Source organism: Ruditapes philippinarum, unplaced genomic scaffold (genome assembly GCF_026571515.1).
Source record: "Ruditapes philippinarum isolate M1 unplaced genomic scaffold, ASM2657151v2 ctg6314_1_1_1_1, whole genome shotgun sequence".
In the NCBI taxonomy this organism is placed as follows: domain Eukaryota; kingdom Metazoa; phylum Mollusca; class Bivalvia; order Venerida; family Veneridae; genus Ruditapes; species Ruditapes philippinarum.
Genome location: NW_026864076.1, coordinates 1 through 24013, shown reverse-complemented (window position 1 = coordinate 24013; position 24013 = coordinate 1). Strand labels below are relative to the sequence as shown.

The 24013-nt window shown below is 30.8% G+C and overlaps 1 protein-coding gene across 1 annotated transcript; it reads left to right on the top strand.

Moving 5' to 3' along the window:
• The first annotated feature begins 18543 nt into the window (after positions 1 to 18543).
• Positions 18544 to 21584, top strand: LOC132724339 (microfibril-associated glycoprotein 4-like). The gene is made up of 2 exons (XM_060709180.1): positions 18544 to 19194; positions 20400 to 21584. The coding sequence occupies exons 1-2, from the start codon at positions 18876 to 18878 to the stop codon at positions 21044 to 21046; spliced, it is 966 nt and encodes a 321-aa protein (XP_060565163.1). The 5' UTR covers positions 18544 to 18875; the 3' UTR covers positions 21047 to 21584.
• Positions 21585 to 24013: the final 2429 nt, after the last annotated feature.

The window sequence follows — 24013 nt, the reverse complement described above, 5'->3', positions numbered from 1 at the left end:
GCAACGGTCGGTGGTTCTACCTTTCAAAACAGTTTCGGGCGAAATTACCGATGTTGTTTTTTTTTTGAAGTAATTTTCGATTGTTGACAACCTACTTAATTAAGCAATCATTAACAATAACAAATAAACAAACAAATTTATAAAATAACAAGACTTTAATTATCCTGTAACAATTTTTTATTGTTTTATATCATACATATGATGCTCAAATTAAGATTTATAAATATTGTTAGTTCCAAAAAGCATTATTTATAAAGATATTACCGAATTTAAGATTTTATGTAAATAAAGGGAGGTAATAAAAATCATTTTCTATTAAGAATAAGTCAAATTTGTCAATAAGAAGTGATTGCATATATTTTAATTAAATATTAAATGTAGAAATATTTGCAGTTCATATTTTACATATTCTTGGATGTCTAAAAATTGTTGTATAAGCATAATTATATACATATGTATAATTTCACTTAAGTGTGGTATACAACTTCAATTACAACATACAGGATCTTTAATTCAATTAGTTTAACGCTGAACTGTGTGTTACATATCTTGGTACGCTTTGTTATGCTTGTAAAATACTGATTTCCAAAGACCGGCTCATTGCACTTTATTTATTCATGACAAAAGTTTTAGCGTTATAGAAATTTTTCTAAATATAATTTCACTTTGCATAAACCTGTAAAATAATATAGTTACATGTCCACATTAAAACATACACAAAGAAATAAAAAATCTTACTTGAATATACGTTGTTGACAAAGTATCTGTTCTAATTCCATGGATAATTCCAGAGGTCATCGTAGCTTGATTGCTTGTGTTTTTTTCATGACCAAAACAACAAAAACACGTTGAATTTTCTTCGACATGGTAAAACGATGGCGATTCCAGTATCTGACACTGACAAATGCATGACACCAGTGACCTTTCTCGCGTTGAAGATACATCATCATCATATGTAGGAATATGAAATATCTTTTCTATTTCAAAATATGATGTCAAGTAATCTTTTCCTTTCGCTGCTGACAATGAGTAAGTAATTGTAAAGAGAACCAAAATCAAATTTGATTTTAAACAGAAATTAATCATTTTAACAAACGTGGAAAAATAAAATGCCATGGTATTGCAAGCCTTGCAATAATCCTTGTGGAAGCAAGTAGGAAATAAAGGACTTAATAAGTACTCCGCTTTGGGCCGAATCATTTATCAAAACAAAAAAGGAATTCTTCAATAAGTTATTGACGTTATAACAATTCACTCATTTAGTCCATTTGTTGTCATGGTTCCATTGGGAAAAGAATTTAGATGAATTGTGTGACGATACTATGATTGTTATTGCAATTATGTTGTCGAAATACTTATAGAAAATGTAACAGATTTTTATGGTAGAATTGATTGCTGCATAAAATATGTGTTTTTTTACCTCAAATAAAGGTATTTATTACACATCATTTTTCCTAAGTTTTTGCTTCTGAATTACAGTTATTAATCCTTCTCCCGCCCCCAAAACAACAACAACAACAAATAATAATAATATTATTATATTTTGCTTTTAAAGAGACTGTAATCATTTTATGCGAGGTAAATGAATATTTTTCCATAAATGGGCCTATTGTAAAAAGAATTGAAATTGTTATGAATGATTCCTTACTTTCAGTAAGATTATCATGGTTTTAGTTTAAGTGCCATTTAAAGAGATATTAATATAATTAAATTTTAATTTGATGTTTTATTACCGATAATTTTTATACAGTTTCTTTTTAAATGTAAAATTAACATATTTTGAGTACACACAGAGAATGTATGTTACGTTTTAAAGTCTTCACAGTATAGGTAAACACAGTATGAATACATTTTAAATAAAAGCACCAATCGTTACCAATGTATTGCATTCATAAAAACAATTAATCATTAAATGGCTATTGTTTTAAGGTAATATAGCATTGATTCAATTTGGTTTTTTTTTTGTTTTATTTCCATAAAAAGTTATTCCTCGTCTTCAATTTTGGTGTATATATATCATCATACTCTTTTAAGTGAAGTTTTGGATTATATTTGTGTTTTATTATAAAATATTTCCTTCACCGGATTGTTAATATCCTCGACTGGAATCATGTTTCTGAAAGTCAAATCGTTTACAAACAATTGCATTTTATGAGCAAACCAATTGCATTTTATATACAAACCAATTACATTTTATATGCAAATCAATTGCATTTTATTTGCAAACCAATTGTATTTTATGTGCAAACCAATTGCATTTTAAATGTCAACTAATTGCGTTTTATAATGCAAACCAATTGAATTTTATATACAAACCAATTGCATTTTATTTTCCATTGCTTTTTATAATGAAAAAAAATTTCATTTTATAAAAACCAAATTGTTTTTATTTAAAACCAATCTTTTTTAAAATGAAAACCAAATTTTTTTTTCAAACCCAAATTCCTTTTTTTCAACCAAATTGCTTTTTTATTTCAAACAAATGCATTTTATTGCAAACCTTTTGCATTCATATGCAAACCAATTGCATTTTATATGCAATTCATTTATGTCCTATTATCCTATCGCTCAAATATACAAAATTCGAATTTTACATCAATATATATTATCTTATCACGAAACTAGCTCATACATATAAATACATATATCAACATGGATGCTTTCTATTGATAACAATGCTACAAAAATATTTGTTCTCATGTATCAAATTAAATTGATTTCATTTCCCGGATTTCGGGAGTGTTTCAGTAAGCTTGTATATGTTATAGCTCCCAACGCAATCGAACTAAAATAAATTTGTAGGAACTAAACTAATCGATAAATATCGATAAGGAAGGTAATATTTGTTCTATAATCATTTTAACGCTATTGGCAGCTAATGAAAACATGAAGCCGCTTAGAAAACACCTCTGAGGAAATCGTGCAATATATTCTAAACTGTTAAGAACTTTTCAGTTACTCCATTTAGATATTGAGTGATAAATATTATCTCGGTTATTGTTCATGGGTTATTTTAGTATGCATTTAAGCCCAGCCATGGATTTATCGAATGGATAAGAATATCAAATAAATGTTTGTTTTTAAACAAAACTGCCGTCAACAACGAACACTTTATTTACAATTAGGGAAATTTTACACAATTAGGTGAAACAGTTACAGCTTTATATAGAAAATTAGCTTTACATATTCAGTACTAATTTGCATTATTTTTTAAGTGCAAATAAATTGTTATATTTCATTTGTCGATTCACTTTTTTCATTTGAGCATAACTTTTACCCCTAATATATCCTACGTTAAAATGACATCATGCCGATGAAATCTTATAAAAAAGTCGTAAAGGTGAAAATGCAAAATGAATTTACAATTTAATATAACGCATTTTAAATTCTATAATTTACTTAGTATGAATGATGAAAAACTCTTCTGGCCTTACGGATTTTCCATACATTTCCTTTGTTATTTACCTGTTTACGTTTCAATTCATCAAAATGAACGCGGCAAGTTTGTTATGTGTTTAGGCAGATTAACAAATTTATTTCTAAAAATTTTTCCAATATCCGACTGTTGGTTCAGTCCACCAATTATAATAGTCAATCTTTTTGCACCATATATTAGTCGATTCAGCTTCAAGTTTTACCATGTACAAATGAGCATATTGTTCATTTAATTACCTAATATTATATTTCACCCAAATTTGTTAAAAATCAGCTTAAATTAACCGCTCCCCTTTTTAATGATCTTGATCGTGACTAAATAAAAAAGTAAATTTCATGGTGAACCTTTCACACTGCAAAAAATTGGCGAGCTTTTTCGGTTTTTTTTTTTGGAAGCACATGCGGCGTCTAACTTTAAACTATGAGGAAAAACCCAATACTGAGTGGGTTAATTTTCAAGATTTCGCAGACAAACATGGCGTTGTCCCTAAAACTACAGGTTACGGCAAAAAAAATTTTCCCCTTTTAAAAACACTCATTTTTTCAATTAAATTTTTTAAAAATTACTTAAAAAACAATTTTTTCCTAACAAAAACAACAATTCGATTTAAATCTCATGGATAACGTATTTATACTTCTTTTAAGCCTTTTGAAAAACCATTTTATTCATGGCCAAAAAAACTTTCTCTGGGAAATTTTTAAATTTAAAAAAGGCGAAACATATACAATACATTTGATATTTCACTTTATATACATCCATCATCTCACTCAAGTTTTGCTACCCGAAAGGGTATCTCGAAAGGGAAAAAAACGTATATACAACGAGCGGGGCAGGACTACTTTTTTCCCAAAATAAAAAAAAAATTTTTCCCAAACTTTTCTTTTAAAGAGTAAAAACAACCCCGTTTTTGTATTTTATATTTTGCTGGCCGAGCGATGGGAAAGCATCCGGGCTGGTCTGGTAAAACAACTTTTTGGGGCAGCTTTTCCCAAAGCACGATGGTTCAGGAAAAAAAACTGTTTGGAAGATGGGGGTGCTGCCCTGTTTTGGGGGAAGGCGTTTGGTTTCCCCTTTTACAGTCTAGCATTGATAAGGGGAGACTGTATAATCCCCACAAGGTTGTGCATTACGAAGAACATATTTGTTCTGGTTTTTGCCCGGTGTTGGAGGGTCCATTTAGGGTAAGCATGTCGGTGACGCTGCTTTTTCTGTGTATTTTTGTTCACGAATCTTTTGCAGCCACTTTGGACCATTTATTTTGGTTGATAAAAACCCCAGGGGGGCCAGCAATAGGGTATTCACAGTAGGTCTATTTGTTTAAAGGGGCATTAGACTTTGCGTTTGGGGGCTGATCGTATTTTTCGCCTGATGAATCAGGGGGGGATTTTAGCCTTTTTTGATGTTACGATATTTTTTTCCAAGAGGTCTGAAGAAATGTGATCCAAGTTTTTGGGGCATATCTGCATTTGAGTTTTTTTTCCCGGGGATTCATAGGTGTTAAAATAGGTTTTTCTTTTTGTAGAATGGGGTGACTTAAACATTTGCGGTTTTAAACCCATCTGCCAATCATCCCCCAGGATGGAGACATAAAATCATGTTAAAATTGCGGGTCCTCAGGGCTCGGTATTCTTACAGGGGGCAACATCGGCGAAGAGTCCGACCGGGGTTTGGGACCTTCGAGGAAAATCTTTGATGGGGCCGGGAAAAAAGAGGGCCAAGCCCCTTCCCTGGGGACACCAAAAGGAAGGGGGTAGCTGAAAGGACCCCTAAAGGGAAAACCTTGTTGTGTCGCACGAGAGAAAGTCTTAATCCAGAGGGGGTTGTGCCTCTTTTTTCCATAAGGCCCATTTTTAAAGGAACTGAGTGGGAACTTTTCAAATTTTTTGAGAAAGTCAAGTAAACAGCGTAAATTTTGATGTTGTTACATTTTTTTTGGCAATCAAAAAGGGTCATTAGAAAGGGGGTTTTTCACGGACTTTTTTTTTTTCTGAAGCTTGACCTGGACCTTGTGGGGTTTAAATTCACAGAACTTCTGGATGCCCTTAATCGTACAGTATATTTTTTAATTGGTAAGAAATTTTGGGGGAAGAGTAGGGCGTTGACCATTCTCTTTGGTAAAGACAAGTAACTTTGTTTAGAAGTTCAGTTTTCTTTTTACATCCGTATCCCAAACCCCGCCCTTCTTGAGGGGAGACACCCCAAAAGTTGTCTTTCTTTTTGTTTGATGTTTCCAAAGATTTTGGGTTTTTGAGGGTCTGGCTGGACATGTCTATATGGGGGATCGGGGACAGATCTGCATACCTTGTGCTTTCCTTTATACTTTATATTTTCCCAAATCAAATGGAGTTTGATTTTTTTGACGCCGGAACCACTTTCTTTTCAGTCTGTTTTCCCTTTAAAAATTCCGGGGTTATCCAGGCTGTTTGAATTTTTGGGGCACTTTGCGATGTGGGACTTCATTTCAATACTTTGCAGCCTTTTTTGAAAACCCCAATGTAATTAATGTCGAAGGGGGATTTTTTAAAAGTTCCCCTGAAAAAGCTTTGCTTTTTTTTTTAAGGGTATTGATGTGGCCTTTCCCCCACATGTACAGGGTGCCTTTGTGGTTAATACGTTGGAAACACATGTTTGGTTCAAAAATTGGGCGGGGGGTCGTTATCCAGGGGTTTGCGACAGCGGTTGACAATTAGGGTCGATTTGGGGGAAGAGGTAAAGGGTATATTGTGCCCTTGTGGGGAATAAAACAATTTTTGTGGGGCCTAGTTCAGGTTCTGGGAAAAGAAATTTTCATTTATTGTTTTCCCCGTATTGGTTCCATTGTTGCTTTTGTTTGACCAATTAATATCTGGGAGATTGAAGTCACCTCAACCAGATAGTAGCATTTTTAAATTTGTTGCAGATGTGTAGATGGGGATTTTAATATGTCTTGAATTCTTTATATTATTTTTGGGCTGAAGCTGAGCCATAGAGGGGTCCTTTATTGACATTTAATTTTTTTGGGAAAGGATGTCACATGGAGTGTTTACTTCGATGGTTCGCGACAATGTTTTTCCTTAACAAAAGAGGCTCCCCCATAGCCTCAGGTTACCTTACGGTGAAAGTTAGTTCGTTGGGTTGGGAAAAATTTCAGCATCAAAGTTGGGTTAGCCCCGTTTTTACCCCCACATATAGTCGGCTGACAGTTCAAGGAAAATTTCCCGAGCTTGCTTTTTTTTACGCAGACATCTAATTAAGCTGGCTATGGTTTTGTTTTTGCGAGTTTTTGCTTGAAATTTTTTTTTAGATGACATACGGTGGGGAAATTTTTTCCCACAAAGTGCTGTGAGTTGATCCGGAAAAATTGGGAAAGTCTGATATATTTAACGGATACGCTCTCATTCTGAAATTCCGCTGATAACCCGAAGTAGGCTTTGCATGGTTTTGGTTACTGTTCAGTCTTTGGGCATAGACCCAGTCGAATGGGGTGAAGAAAGTTTTTTATACCAAAGAGAAGCAGTAAAGCTCATATCGTTGCAAAATTTAGTAAGGGGAGGGAAACAGATCATTTAGCTGTATACATTTTGCATTACCATTTTCAACTAATCCAGAATAGCCCTTTGATTCCAATGGGACCTTTTTCACAAACGCGCATGGGAACTTAGATATGCGCTTTTCCGGGGTTTTATTTGGGTTTTCAGATGATCGTAGATTAGTAGAAAAATGATAGCGAAGGGGTTTTTTCTTTTAAAAAGATGCCTGGCCCCAAAAAACACTCATGTAAAAGGGGGTGGGGGCTGTGTGCCCCAAATGGGGATATGTGAAATCTGACACACGGGGCCTATCATATCCCTAGGTGTTTTCAACAATGGTTTTAGGGACTATTCAACGTGCAAATATTGCTAAAACCAAGGGGAAAAAAATCATTTTTAAAATCAGATAATTTTACCATGTAGTTCGTTTTTTTAAAGATGTTTAAACAGTTCATGACAACTTTTCAAATAATGCATCAAAAGTTGTTTGTTTTTTCAAAAAAAAACGATCCGGGTGTGACAATTTGCCGGTAACAGATAATTTTCCTCGCGCGATAATCGCACTCTCCGGTAAATTCCCTTGAAATTGGGGCACGAAGGAAAAAAACGTGTGGTGGAAGCCGGTCTTATCGGTGGGGCTCTGGATTTCTATTGAGGGATGTTTAAGGAGTGGAATAGAACCTGATAAGCTTACAAAATAACGTTTGATCTTGCTGCGATTTACGTTTTGGAATAATTTTTTCAGAGAAGTTTTGAAAGTCCGCCTGACTACCACGCATGCGCAGTAAATATACGTATACATGTATAAAATGATTGATAAACGCTACTCTTAAACTGAATAAATAAGTTGAAAAGGGGGAAAACAGAAAAATGGCTTCAATTTTGGAACATCTAAGAATTTTTATCTGAACATATGTCATTTGAAATAATAATGTAAGGTGAGAAAGTTGATGAAAACAAAGAGGTAAATCTGAATAATTATTCTTTCTTTTATTTGATGTTAACCAATTTGATTCAAGATTCAAGATTCGAGATTCTTTATTAAGTAACATAAACAATTATGTTTCTTGTCACATGACACAATTAACATATATACATATTACGCATGACAAATACAAATAGAAATGATTGGTTGAACTCACTGAATAATGAGCATATACAAGAGGATGTTCAATTTCGAAAATATGTATGCGCATGAACATGATAATTATCTAACACAGACATTTTTACAATACAGTTACAACACAGCATCAAATATTTATTGTAACGTGGAAATAAGTATATACAATATATAAACATGTGAATGATTACAGGAAACAGCCTTAGATATGGTTAAGTATAGTTGTTTACAGTGTTTTGTCTTATTATAAATGTTTCACGTATAAATTTACATAGTTTAATTAATTAAATCAAACATAATGTAATTTAGTTTTCAGCTTAGTACTTTTAGAGGCCCCTTAAGGGCAATCTCGATGATAAATAAAAAACATGTACATAACCACACAAAACTACATATCTGCAATCAAAAAAAATACACCAGTACACTTGCTACATTCAAACATAAGTAAGAAGCCTCTGAATAATATAGAATCTTTCTATACTTCTATTATATATAGTTAAACTCTCCCAATGTTTGTCAGACATATCTGCCTTGTTAATTATTGTTTGTGTTTCTCTTTCTGTGGTGTAATGAATGAAATATTTTCCTTTTTAAAACAATTTTTATTCTTTAATTAACACACCCCATAAATTATTTTAAAAAAATTTAAAAATAAAAATTTCAAACGCTGTTTTAAATGGGCGGGCCAGGCTTTCTTTTTCTGTCTGGTTTTCTGGTTAAACGGTCCATCGTGTTCCCGGGTTTGTAGACAGGTTGTATTGGTTTTAATTTAAAAAAAAATATTTTCCCCGGGTTGTAGACAGGTTTTTGAATCGGTTATTTGTAATAAAATATTTTCACCGATCGAGAAGTTTACACATTCGCTAACCTTTCGTCAATTTCTTAACTGCAGTAAATAGGTGGAGAACAGGTGACCCAATTTTGTTTGGGAAAACGGTTTTTAAAATACGTTTTTCCATCCGTACGGTTTAAATGAAAAGTATAGTTAAAAAATAACCAATGGTGTTTAGTAGATCGAATGGTAAAATTTTAACAGAGTTTAAGCATTTTTAGACATAGTTTTTTTTTTTTTTTTTCCGATCAAAAAAACTTACTTCATGTAAATTTACAGAAACAGAACTGAATACATTTTTAAAATTTTGGGATTTTTATTAAACAATTTTTCAAACTTGGAAACCGGGGGAAATTTTTTTGGTCAAATTTTTTCTTTCCCAAAATTTAAATTTTTTAATCTTTAGGATTTTTCCCCCGGGAAAAATAAAACATTTTTTTAAATTTCCCGTAAAAACAGGAGAAAAAAAATTCCAATGTCTATTTTAGAATGTAATTCAATTTCCCAAATTTTAAAAAGTTCAGCAAACCCAAATTTACATAAAAGGCTTTTTAACGAAAAAAACCCCCTTCAAAACTAGATATACATAAATTTTAAAAATTGTGTATTTTCGTAAACCCAATTTAAAACATTTTTTCCCTTTTTTGTTTTTTAATTTTTTTTTAAAACTCCCTAAGCAGCTTTCCTTTTAAAAAAATTGTTTTAATTGTTAAAAAGTATTATTAGTTTAAACACCTTTCAGTTTTAAATAGTAGACCCAAATAGGGTTTTCAAAAGCCCCCTTTCCGATAATTTGGGGAAAACCGCCCTTTTTGAAGTTGGGCATTTGCAAACAGGGTTTTTTTTAAACTCGGGGGTTTTTAAATTACCAAAAACATTGTTTTTCAAAACCCTTTAAAAATTTTTTTTTATGGGCCCTTTATAACCCCATAATTACAAATTTGTTTCAATTTTTTTTTATAAAAAATGTGGGGGGGAAATTTTTAAAAATTTTTTTTTTTGCTCTCTGGAGGAAGGAATTAAAATTTACCCCAACCCAAAAAATTTTTTTTTTTTTCAAAAATCTCGTTTTTTTCCCTTTTATAAGGGGCCCAAAGATTGAAAAATAAATTTCCCCCTTTTATTGGCCCAAAAAATAAGGTTTAGTTGTATGCCTTAAAGACAAAACCCGTATGGATAAAAAATTAATTTTTTCTACGGTTTTTGAGAAAAGAAAAGTTTTTTTATGGAAAAAAAATTTAAAAGGTTTTTTATTAAGGGAAAGGGGTTTTTTTCAAGGGAAATTAAAAAACCCAAAAAAATTTTAATATCATCCAAATGAAAAAAAGTTTCCCTATTTATCATAAACAGAAAACAAGCATAAGGGACAAAAGCAAAAAAAATTTGGTTTTAACGGAAATTTTTTTCTTTGTTTCCCAAAGGCCCCAAAAAAACAAAGTTTCATTTATTCCCAAATGGGTTTTGCCCCAAAAAACCCTCGGTTTTCCCCTGCGCGCCGCTGTGTTTTTTGGGGTGTTGACAAAAAAAATTTTTGTAATTTCTTAACTTAAATGTTCCCTTGGGTTACAAATTATTTAATATTCCATACATTTTAAAGAGTCATGCATTTAAAATTTGGTTGTTCCAAAAACAGACAATTAAGTCATTTTGAAAGAAAAGTGGGTTCCGTTCATTTTTAAAACAAAAGAAAGAAAAAATACGCAATTTTTAAAATGGGTTTTTTATTTGTTTTTTCATTTTTAAAATAAATAAAACCCCGTAGAAAGTTGCATTCCCCTTTTTTACAAAACCTTTTTAAAAACGTTTTTTTATTTTCTCAGCATTTTAGTATTTAAGCATGAATCATTTTAATTCCCTTAAACAAAAGAAAACTAAATGTAAATGACTGAAGGCAAATTTCCCGTTTAAAAAAAAAAAGCTGAACAGAAAAAAGGGCCCCCCCCTTCTCGGGAGGAAATTTAATTTTTGTTTTTTTAAAAATGTTTCCCTTTGTTAAAAAATTTGTTTGAAACAATGCTCAAGATGAAACAATTATCTTTTAATCATGGACTGGAGAAAAAATCGTGCTTTATCATTATTTTAGATTTGAGTTTTTCAGAAATGTTTGAAATTTTTTTCCGGGAAATTTAACCAAAAAATCACATAAATTTTTTTAAAGGTCTAAAAGAAGACCCCCAATTTTTGTCTGTGTGAAAACGTAAATTTTTGGGTTTCGGGAAAAACCGGGTTTTGTTTTAACCAGGGGCCTGGGGTCAAAAATTTTTCCAAAACCGTTTCCCGGTTTTTTGGTAAATTTTGATAATTAATTTTTTAAACTTTCCATTTTTCAAAGGGGTGTGGCCCAAAAAATTTTTTTTGTTTCTTTTTTATTATATTATTTATGTTTAAATTTTTTTTATGTTTTCATTTGTATATAAGTTTTTTTTCCCGGGTTATTTCAAAAGGAATTTTTTTTTAAGACATTTTTTTTAGGTGGAAATATCGGGGGCCCTTTCCCTTTTTTATTTGGCACATCCCCGGGAAAATCGACTTTTTCGAAAAAATCGACTCATAGGGAAATTTTTACTTTTTAAAATTTATTTTTAATTTAAAAGGGAAAGGGGTATAATCATCCCGACCAAAAAAAAACAAGAGGGTTTAAACAATTTTCAATGTTACGAACTAAAGATGTGAAAGTTTTGTTTTTTTTCCTAAAAACAATTTTATTAACCCAAACCTTTAAAAAATATGAAATTTTAACAAAAGCTTTTTACAGTTACAAAAAACTGAAAAAGTTTTCAACCCCATCTTCCTTTTTTTTTATTTTTCAAATTAAATGTTTTTAAACTTGATACATTTGGGTTTCCCGATTTAACCCCCTGATTTAACCCCATCTGCGGGGTGTTTTTTTTTAATTTTTTAAAAAATTTTTAAACCATTTTCGTGTTTTCAAAAGTTTAATTCTGTTAAAAGGGGGTTTCTTAGGGGGGTGGACGGTAACTTGCACTTTTTCCCGTATCGTCCATTTTTCAACTCAAATTTAAAAACCCAGCTTGGGAACATTTCGATTTTTTTCCTGTTGGGCTTTTTTATTTAGAGATAATTCTGGTTTTCTCTATATTAAATATATCCCACCCCAGTCTGAAAAAGGGGGAATTTATGAGATTTAAAACTTGATCCCCATTACAAAATTTTTCCTCCCGGGTTTTTCCCAAAAACCCCGGCCCTTAAAACATTGACCTGGATGTTGCTGGGTATGTTCCACCTTTTAAAAATTTTTTTGGGGCAAACTGGTTTTCACTATTTCTTTTTATTTTTTCCTTTTTAAAACCCCTTTTTTTTTGATGTCACAACCGGGTTTTTTTCCGTTTTGGGTTTTAAATTTAAAAGTTTATCTTCCCGACAAAAGATTTTCCTTTTTTTTTTTTCCCTTTTTAAGCTCAAACCCTTTTTTAATAAAAAAAAAAGGTGTTTTTAATCCCTTAAAATATTAAAAAATTTGGCCCAAGTTTTACGCCTTTTAAAGGGGGGCCCAAAAAAAGTTCGCAAAAAAGTCGCTCGTAGCCATTTTGGGGGAATGATCACAAAAAAATTTAAAGGAAAATTAGCTTTCGAATCGTTTAACAAAACAGCAATTTTAAATTTTCTGCAAAAAGGGAAACCGCCGCGAACCTTAAATTTAAACCTGTAAAAAGGACATGGGTTATTTTTTGAAACTTTTAAACAATCTTTTTGGTTACAGGGGTAGATTTTGTATAAACATTACACCAGAAGTCCCAATTAGAACTTTGGGACGTTTGAATTTTGGGGTTGATTTTTTCCCTTTTTTTTGAAATCGAACTTTCTTTGAATTTTTTTTATTTTTTTTAAAATTTGCAAAAATGTGATGCTTTTTTTTTAAACAATTTGTTTACTAAATCGGTAAGGTTTTTTGGGGTTTAGCTTTTTTTTTTAATTTAAATTTTTTCAGTTTGCATTTTTGGGGGGAAAAATTTTAAAAAACAGAAAAAAAGGGAAATTGCCTTGCATTTTTTGGAAAAAGATGCAAAGAAGCCCCGGAAATATTTTTTTACAATTAAGAACCTTTTCGGTGGGCAAAACCCGGCCGGGGTGCGATATGAAAAAAGGGTTGGGAGGGAAATTTAAATAAAAAAACCGTCGAAAAGTTTGGGCCCAAGAAGATTTTCAAACGGGAACAGGGAATTTTTTATTTTTTGGGGAATTTTGGGGGCCGATCAGGCGGGAATTTTGGTTTTGGCCTTTTGGGAAAATTTATTTTGGGGGCCTTACTCTATAAACATTTCCCTTTGAAAAATTTTAAAAATGGAATCTTTGAAGACTTTGGTCAAAAAAACATTGCTAATGTGTAAAATTTTACCCCTGTTTTTGCCCAGTATCACCCCGTTCAGAGTCGAGGGACCAAAGATTAAAAATTTTTATTTTTGCATGTAAACATTAAAAAAAGGCTTCTCCGGAAACTGGGCGGTGATAGCCCTTGTGAAACAATGTTTGGAAAATTTATGTTTTTTCGACTAAAGTTTTGGGGGAAAAAGGGCCCAAAATTAAAAAAACCCCAAACTGGCCGCTAAAAAAGAAATAAAAGGAAGGGGTGAAACCAAAATTTTGTTTGTTCATAAAAACCCAATTTTGAAAGGGAACAATACTTTTTGGGGGGAATCAGGGAAAACGTTTTTCCTACGGTAAAAACGGGAAAAACGTTTTGGGGTTATTTTTAAATTCTATCCGCAGTGTAGTGTTTGAACTGAAAAAAAATTTGTCCGAAAAAGGGAAAAAAAAGGGGGAAAAAAATAAATTATTTTAACAAATTTTTTTTTAAATTATAAAAACCATTAAGGGAAAAAGAAAAAAAACAGCAAACTTTATTTAACGATTTAAAACGAAAGAAAATAAAATAAGGGAAAAGATCCCGCAATGGGTTACGAAAAAGGGCCCAAACTTTTTTTAATTTAATATTATTTAAAGTGTACCCAAAAATTTGGTAAGAAAGTTTTTTGCGATTTTTTGTTTTCATTTCCCCCATGCTTTATGCCCCAGTTTGACAAATTCAGGGGATAAAATTTTTGAGTTTAAAAATTTAATGAACATTTTATTGACATTTTTCCCCATTAAAATAAAAGTAAATTCAGTCAATTTGGGGGAATTTAGTGAACCCCCTTAAATTAAATTTGGGGGAAGTTCTAAAATGATGGGTTCATTATATACTTACAGATTTTTAAAGAATTTACCCCTTCTTTTTTTCAAATTAAATTTCTATAGGGCTTAAATATATGCATTTAAACATTAGATCTAAGTTCGTATTTGTCTTTTAATACGCTTTTAAGAATAAGTTTTGGAATAATGATAATAACAATAATAATAATAATAATAATAATAATAATAATTATAATAATAATAAAAATACGTGTAGTGGTTTCTCTGGGAATTGTCTTTCTATTCATGATGGATGTGTGTTCACGGCCAAAGTCAGGGGAAACGACCACAGTACTGGTAACTGTGTTTATTTGTACGAATGTGCATGATGGTATAAATCATGCTTTGAAAAGTAATTTGAAAGGACTTATTAATTAGGAAATCACTTTACGGTTGCTATTAGTTTTAACTTGTTTACGTGTTGGGGGACACGTTAGCATGAAATAAAGAAGAAATAAAGAAGAACATTAAACTCTAAAATATCATTTAAAATCCACATAAAGCCTCGAGTATATTTGATATTATCAAACTCTTAACTAGTAGTCATTCGCGATTTTCGACTTTTGATTGTTAAATTACTTAACTGAAATTTTTATTTCAACCATACTACTGACAAATATGTAAGTAAATATCTCTGCATTACATACCTTATAATGATCGGTGAATGTAAATAAATATTTGATCCATATATATAGTGTTTTTAAAAGTTCATTGTACGATATCAGAATGATTGAGATGATGAGTCCTCTAGAATGGAGACTGTTAATTATTATTCTTTTACGTTCAGTTGTTAACCAGCTTAAATGTTGTGAGTTATTTGTTTAGATATTTGTAAAAAGCAACTTTATGTAAGATATAGCTTTTAAGACTAGTCGTTATATTTTTCATACATCTGGGATACATATTTAGATAATGCAATACAGTTGATGAAAAAATATTTTTTTGATCTAAGAATATAATTAAAATTATTGAATTGGAGAAAGGAAACATTGGATACATCTCATCATGCATATAACTCAGTACCTAGAACAATTTTGGACGCATATTAGAGGTGATGAACACATATTAGATGTAATGAAAACTGTTAACTAGAATTTCAAACTTCACTGTTTAAGACAGTAATATAGAATTGTTGACATAAAAGAAAGTATATCTAACATTGATCTATATCCTTAATTCCAATCAAAGTAAAAGTTTTTACACGGCCAATTAATCAGTTTAATAAACACTTAATAGATATGTTTGTAACCAAATAATCTTTTTAGGCTAAGTATCTGACGTATGTACTTTTCAAAATGGTCTAAAGAACATAATGATAATCATTTTCCCTCCTCGTAAAAAGACATCATAATGTTGTTTTTTTTCATAAACAAGGCGCTATGATTGTACACGTATATAAAATAATTGAAATCCACCGAGTAAGTCAATTTTAAAAAAATATTCATTTGTGAAAATTTAACTGTATGCACCAAATCGATGCAGTGCTACAGATTTCTTCCTTTTTTCCATTTTTTTCTTTCATCGTCAAACAATTGTTACTACACCAAATGAAAATCATAAAAGTAAGATAAAAGAGTAAATCGTATGCTTTATATTTCATTTTTTAAATGCACTAGTATTATAAAAACGTCAAGTCTTTTACAACATTTAAGTTGTTTGTCTAAGATATACCTTTTCATTGCTCTTATGTCATGTCATTGTGCAATATTTAATTTGCTTTAAACGATTGTGCGACGTTTTGTTTTAAGACAATGTGTAAATGAAAATCTTCTGTCAATGTATCATGTAAATGTATTCAATAATACAACATATATTTAAGTCGATAATTTGTTTATCCGAATTGATTTTAGTTGGATTGTGTTAGAAACTCAAAGCTTATTGAAACACTCTCGAATTTTTTCCTTGAAGCAACTTTTAAGAAGTGTTAAGTTTCTTGCTCACGGAAACAAAAGCTTGCCCCTAACCCCAGGTTAGAACCCACGCGGCCAGCAATCCTCAGATTATTAGTTCGACATGTTACCCATTCGTGTAACCCACTCGGCAATGCCGCCACTCTAAATGTTTTGTTTAAAAAGTTAGATTTTTGGAAAAGATTCACACTATCAGCAGAGGAACTTGTGCAATAATAGTTTGTTTTGAATTGTACCTAGAGCATAATTAATTGAGCAGATTATAAAATATTCTGGATTTTATTTACATATATTAATATTTTCTTCGAGAGTTTTAGATATCAACTTAAAATTAGAATTTGATAAAAATTGTTGCGAATACCAGAGTCCGTGAATGGTCTTATGAATTGGTCTTTATTTGTTTATATTTGTGTTTATAACTTAGCATTGTCACCTCCTATCTCCGCCTTGTGCGCTATTGCCTTTGTTCAATTTCTGAATGACCAGGTGTGTCTCAACGTTGCCAGTTTCTATTATAATTGTGTAAAATTTATTCATGACTTGTTTTGAAGATGTGAATTGTTAAATGTTACAATGGATTGTCGTTAAATTCGATGAAAGGAAACTATAATAAAATCCTCATGACATATTTATGCAATTTTTATTGAAACGAAATAGCCATTGTTTCAGAAATGCTTATTGGTGCAAACAATTTGCTTTAAATTGATTTTGCAATATAGAAGGACTTTTATTCAAATTTAAAATTCAAATTCATTCACTTCTGCCTTTTGACTTGTAAAATGTTTAAGGATGTTTCTTTATTCTTAATACATTTATTAATATATACAATTTTGGCTTCGAAAACGACTTTAAGCAATTTTGCCGTGTCGGATAACCTTCAGGAAATTCTCTTTGTTTCACAACTAAAAGTTATCTAACGGAAGTAGGTTGATCTGAATCAAACATCTTAATTTTGATTTCATTATTTTGTATACTTTTGATAATCGCTTTAAATAAATGCTTTGGTCAATTATTTAACAGGATAGAGAATATTTGTTATTATTATTAATGTTAATATACGTGCTCCAATTCAAATTTGTTATCAATAAATTCTTTTGTTTTGAATTTGTTGTTGCGTTAATTTGATACTCCATGTGCGATATTCGTTTGTAACTCCTTTTACATAATTAATCTCTTCTTAAGTCAAAGACATAATAAATGGCATTATTCCAGAAAGCATTTTGATTGTACGATATGTTAAGAATTAAATATTTATAAAATGATTTATTTTTGACACGAAGGTGTTAGAAATTTGGAATTCGCCTTTTGCCTTATTTTACTATAAATTTTAGCTATACAATTCCATCCCATCAACTTTTCATAGCAAACTATTGCTTGAATCAAATAGTTACGACGAAACCATTCAATTGATAAGAATGTCCTGAAATTTTGATAAGGAAGGGATTATCTGTCTAAATTCTGTGTATCGTGGGCATGTTCACAATGGGTTTTGTTTGCTGAAATAGTTTGAAAATATTTTTCCATCGTATGAAAGGTCTGTTATTAAATATATATACTTTTTTTTCTCAAAACATTTTTGGTAAAGTTAATACTGTATAAATGTCTGATCAAGTACATTGTTCATGAAGAATGACAAAATGCACTGAAATCCTCATAAAAATAATATACAATCAATATCAAAATTAAGATTTAAATTGTTCTATATAAAATAAATGATTCATGATTTAAACGATTAACATGTATCAACTATTTTATTTTGACCGTACGAATGCCACGAATGAAGTTTCTATTATCACCTAATGTAGCGACACCATTGAATTGTTCTGGCAGTCTTAAATCTTTGATAAGGTACTGGAAACCGACTAATATAATCAATGTGTTAAATAAAAGTGATTATTCAAACAAATTTCATTTTACCGACATGTTTTTAAGTGTGCAAAAGGAGGGGATGCAAATAGAGTTCATATCGTATGATAAGTCTATGATAAATCACAAACAGGTTTGCATGCATCGTTACTAAATCGTCGCCAATTTCTATTGTTATTCTGTACAATTTATTCATGACTTGTTCTGACTAAGTAAATTTTTAAATATTACAATGATTTGGTTAATTTCGAGGAAGATAAAATACATTTTGTTTTAACCATTTAATATATTTATGGCATTGATAACTATATTACAATTCGTTTCATTTTTGTCTATAATCAAAGGTGAGGTGATTACTAAGATTTTCTGCGTTTCTGTTGGAGGAAGGAATAATTAATAATTATTAATTATAAATGACGGAACGAAAACATGTTTTTCAAAAGTCTCGTTATTTCCAATGACTTGGTTGATTGTTTTGGCACAATAGGGACTGTAAAATTGACAACATAGGTCTGTTATATGCCTTTAAGGACTCCTGTATGGATTAAACTAAATTTATCTTAAGGTTTACGAGAAAAAGGCGTTTTGTATGATCTAAAGCTTGACTATTGCAAGGGCTCTTTTCCAGAATTGTAGAAACAATATATGATATCATCAAAATGAAAAATGTTTCCCTATTGATCATTATTGAATGCCATACATTTGAAAGAGTCATGCATTATATATAGGTTGCTTCCAAATAACAGACAATTAAGCCATTGTTACGAAAATTATGTTCCGTTCATATTACACACAGACGAATAGACATCACAATGCTAATATGGTTTTTATTTGTTTCGTCATTCGCAGCTTTACAGTTGATAATAAAAACGCTGTAGAAGCGCGCCTAGAAAGTTGCATTCCGGCTTGATTACAAACGCTTTACGTTTTATGTCTTAGCATTTAGTATTTACGCATGTATCATGTAATGGCTATTAGCAAAATGTGACTTAATATAAGTGACTGAAGGCAAATGCTGTTTAGAATGCTGAACAGAATGAACGGTTGCAGGATTATATGTTATTTTCTGTTTCATTTGTTCACAAATTTGTTGATATATGCTCAAAATGAAACAATTATCTATAATCATGGACTGGAGACAAAATCGTGCTTAACATCTATATCAGATATGAGTTATACAGAGTGTTTGAATCATTTCCGAAATAACAAGACTCACATAAATGTTATGGTCTATAGAAGACGATTTCGTCTGTGTGATACGTATTTTGTTACGGGAACGATTTCGTATAAACAGGAGCCTGGGTCAATGCTTGCATACCGTCCTGTTACTGGTATGTTTAGTTAATTATTTCTTTTAATTTCAAAGGGAGGTGACAAATATTTTTGTTGTTTTTATTATATCATATGTTTAAATTAATTTATGTATACATTGTATATTAGTTTATTCAACTCATGTATAGATTTTTATAAAAAATATAGGTGGACAAATCGGGACTTTCATTTTATTTGGCACATCAAGAAAATCGACTCATAGAAGTTCTACCGTATATTTATTTTTTAATAACGGGAAGGGTAAAAAATTATCCAGGGAGGAAAAGGAAAACAAGGAAGGAAACAATTTTCGATGTAACAAAAACATATATCCCAAACACAAACATTAATGATATGAAATTCTTATTTAACTTTTACAGTTATATTACTGAAATAGCATCAACTCATCCCTTTAATTCAATTTGGCTTTTGATGTACTTTTTACCTTGAGTACGTTAAGATATCTACTAGTCATGAAAAAAGTTTCGTTGAGAAGTCAAACTTGAACAAATGTATACGGGCAATGATGTAGATTTAATCTGATCCTATCAAATGTTTTCCCCAGTTTGTTCAGTACATTTACATTGATGTGTAGCTATCTTACCACTTCTCAAGTGTTTTTGTAGATGTTAAGACAGTTGGTGCACTGATGAAATTCTTTTAAACACCTTTGTTGCATGTCTTAACCGTTTATGTGCCTGTTTTGTTTCAGTAAATATTATCTTCAGACAATTATTTGCTTTTTTTTTGCATTCTATGCTCAACATTTGAAGATGCAAACAAGGTGTTTACATTTTTACTATTAAACCCGCGGAAGTTTGAACGCTTGTAGCCACTTTGGGGATGACCATTCACATTATATTAGGAAATTTAGCAATCGAATCGATTAACAAAAATAACAGCAATATTGATTTCTGCAAATATGTACCACGTGACCTTATTTCACCTGTCAAAAGACATTGTAATCTATGTAAATACTAAACAATCAAAGTCACATTGTACACTTATATAAACATTACACAAAAGTCCAATTAGAATATGGGAAGTTAAAAAAAATGTGGGTTGATTATTTTTCTGTTTGCAATCGAAACATCTTGAATTATATATACTTTAATGCGAAATATAATACTTAATATTCTTGACAAGTTGATACTGATATCGGTAATGTCTTTTGGGCTAGTTATTCATTTATCTTTTAAAATCAGTTTGCATGTTTGATTTACAGAACAAAAGGATTGCCTTGCACTTTTTGAACAAGGATTTAAGGAGGACGGTATATATACAATAAAACCTGGCTGCGGTCTAAGCATACAGACATGGTGCGATATGACAAATGGTGGATGGACAGTTATACAATGTCGACTGGATGGGTCAGAAAACTTCTACAGAACATGGGCAGATTATGTTTGTGGATTCGGTAACAGATCAGGAGAATACTGGCTTGGCCTTGAGAATATATATTGGCTCACTACTATAGACAGTTCTTTGAGAATTGAAATGGAAGCATTTGAAGACGTATCACCTACACATGCTTATGCACAGTATGACACGTTCAGAGTTGACGACGAAGATTCAAATTTTAGATTGCATGTAAAAGGCTTTTCCGGAAACTGTGGTGATAGTCTTAGTTACCATGATGGAAATATGTTTACGACTAAAGACAGGGACAACGACGAAGTATGGTACGGCAACTGCGCTCAATCGCATGAAGGAGCATGGTGGTACAACGCTTGTCATCTAAGCAATTTAAATGGACTATACTTATCGGGGAAACACGCAACGTATGCTGATGGTATTAACTGGATCACATGTTGGGGTTATAATTATTCTATCCGCAGTGTAGTGATGAAGGTTAAAAGAAATTTTCCGTAAAGCAAAACGACGGAAAATACTATATTTTACTTAAATTTTAACATTAAGAAACCATACTGGGAAGAAAAAACAAAAAACAGCTAAACATTATTTAACGATTTAACGAAAGAAATGATATGGAAAGATACGCCACAGTACGAAAATGTCGACTATTTTATATATTATTTAAAGTGTAGCAAAATTGTATAGTAGTATTGACGATGTTTGTTTCATTTCCACATGCGTTATGCTCAGTTTGACATAATTCAGCTGATAGAATAGTTGAGCTGAAAATAATGAACATTTATTGACAGTTTCCATTAAAATGAAAGTCATTCAGTCAATCATTCTGGAATTAAGTGAATAATTAAAATTGACTTTACGAAGGTTGACTGATAGTCATTATATACATTACAGACATAAGAAATTTAGCCTTCAATTTCTAACGATTCTATATGCTTAAATATATGCATTTAAACATTAGATCTAAGTTTGTATTTGTCTTTTAATATGCTTATAAGAATAAGTTTTGGAAAAATAATAAGAATAATACGTGTAAGTGGTTTCTCTGGAAATTGACTTTCTTTTCATGATGGATGCGTGTTCACAACCAAAGTCAGGGGAAACGACGACGGTTCTGGCAACTGTGCTTATGGTGCATGATGGTATAAATCATGCTATAAAAAGTAATTTGAAAGGACTTTTTATTAGGAAATCACTTTACAGTTGCTTTTAGTTTTAACTTGTTTACGTGTTGCGGTACATGTTAGCATGAAATAAAGAATAACATTAAACTCTAAAACATCATTTAAAATCCACAGAAAGCCTCGAGTATATTTGATATTATCAAAAATGTTGTGAAATTTTTAACTATTAGTCATTTTCGATTTTCGACTTTTGATATTTGTTAAATTACTTAACTGATTTTTTTTTATTTCAACCGTACTTCTGACAAATATGTAAGTAAATATCTCTGAATTACATACTTTATAATGAACGGTAAATGTTAATAAATATTTGATCCCTGAATATAGTGTATTTAAAGTTGCACTGTATATCAGAATGATTGAGATGATGAGTCCTCTGGAATGGAGACTGTTAATTATTATTCTTTTACGCTCAGTTGTTAACCAGCTTAAATGTTGTGAGTTATTTGTTCAGATATTTGTAAAAAGCAACTTTATGTAAGATATAGCTTTTAAGACTAGTCGTTATATTTTTCACACATCTGGGATACATATTAAGATAATGCAATACAGTTGATGAAAAATGATTTTTTGATCTAAGAATATAATTCAAATTATTGAATTTGAGATAGAAAACATCTGATACAAACTCATCATACATATAACTCAGTACCTAGAACAATTTTGGACGCATATTAGAGGTAATGAATACATATTAGATGTAATGGAAACTGTTAACTAGAATTTCAAACTTCACTGTTTAAGACAGTAATATAGAATTATTGACATAAAAGAAAGTATACCTAACCTAACATTGATCTATATCCTTTATTCCAATCAAAGTAAAAGTTTTTACACGGCCAATAAATCAGTTTAATAAACACTTAAAAGATATGTTTGTAACAAAATAATCTTTTTAGGCTAAGTATCTGACGTATGTACTTTTCAAAATGGTCCGATGAACATAATGATAATCATGTTGCCTCCTCGTAAAAGGAAAGACATCATAATGTTTTTTTTTTTCATAAACAACACGTTATGATTGTACACGTATATAAAATAATTGAAATCCACTGAATAAGTCCATTTTAAAAGATATTCATTTGTGAAAATTTAATTGTATGCACCGAATCGATGCAGTGCTATAGATTTCATCTTTTTTTCTCCATTTTTTTCTTTCATCGTCAAACAATTGTTACTACACCAAATGAAAATTATAAAGGTAAGATAAAAGAGTAAATCGTATGTTTTATATTCCATTCCACGCCAACCTACGCAGTGATTTCTCCTAAACAGTATAGCAATCTCTGCCACCACACATATTTTTTAAAAATATTTTGTTATTTTATATTTCGTAGTTTTTGAATTTATTTTTTCATTGTTTTGTATACTTTTGATAATCGCTTTTAATCAATGCTTTGGTCAATTATTTAACAGGATAGAGAATATTGATTATTATTATTAATGTTAATATACGTGCTCCAATTCAAATTTGTGATCAATAAATTCTTTTGTTTTGAATTTGTTGTTGCGTTAATTTGATACTCCATGTGCAATATTCGTTTGTTACTCCTTTTTCATAATTAATCCCTTCTTAAGTCAGAGATATAATAAATGGCATTATTCCAGAATGCATAGTGATTGTTCGATAGGTTAAGAATAAAATATTTATAAAATGATTTATTGTTTAAACAAAAGTGTTAGAAATTTGGAATTCGCCTTTTCCCTTATTTTACTATAAATTTGAGCTTTATAATTCCATCCCATCATTTTTTCATAGCAAACGATTGCTTGAATCAAATAGATACGATGCAACCATTCAATTGATCAGAATGTCCTGAAATTTTGATAAGGAAAGGATTACATGTCTAAATTGTGTGTATCAAGAGGATGTTGCTAATTGATTTGTTTGTTAAAATGGTGTGATGATATTTTCCACCGTATGAAAAGTCTGTTATTAGATATATATACTTTTTTCTCAAAACATTTTTGGTAAAGTTGATACTGTATAAATGTCTGATTCATGATTTAAACGATTAACATGTATCAAATATTCTATGTTGACCGTACACAAATTTGAATCGAATGCCACGGATGAAATTTCTATCATTACCTAATGTAGCGACACCATTGAATTGTTCTGGCAGTCTAAAATCTTTGATAAGGTACCGGAAACCGACTGATATAATCAATGTGTTAATATGATTATTCAAACCAAATGCATTTTACCCACAGGTTCCTAAGTTTGCAAAAAGAGGTATGCAAATAGATAATAGTTGGTTAATTTCGAGGAAGATGAAAA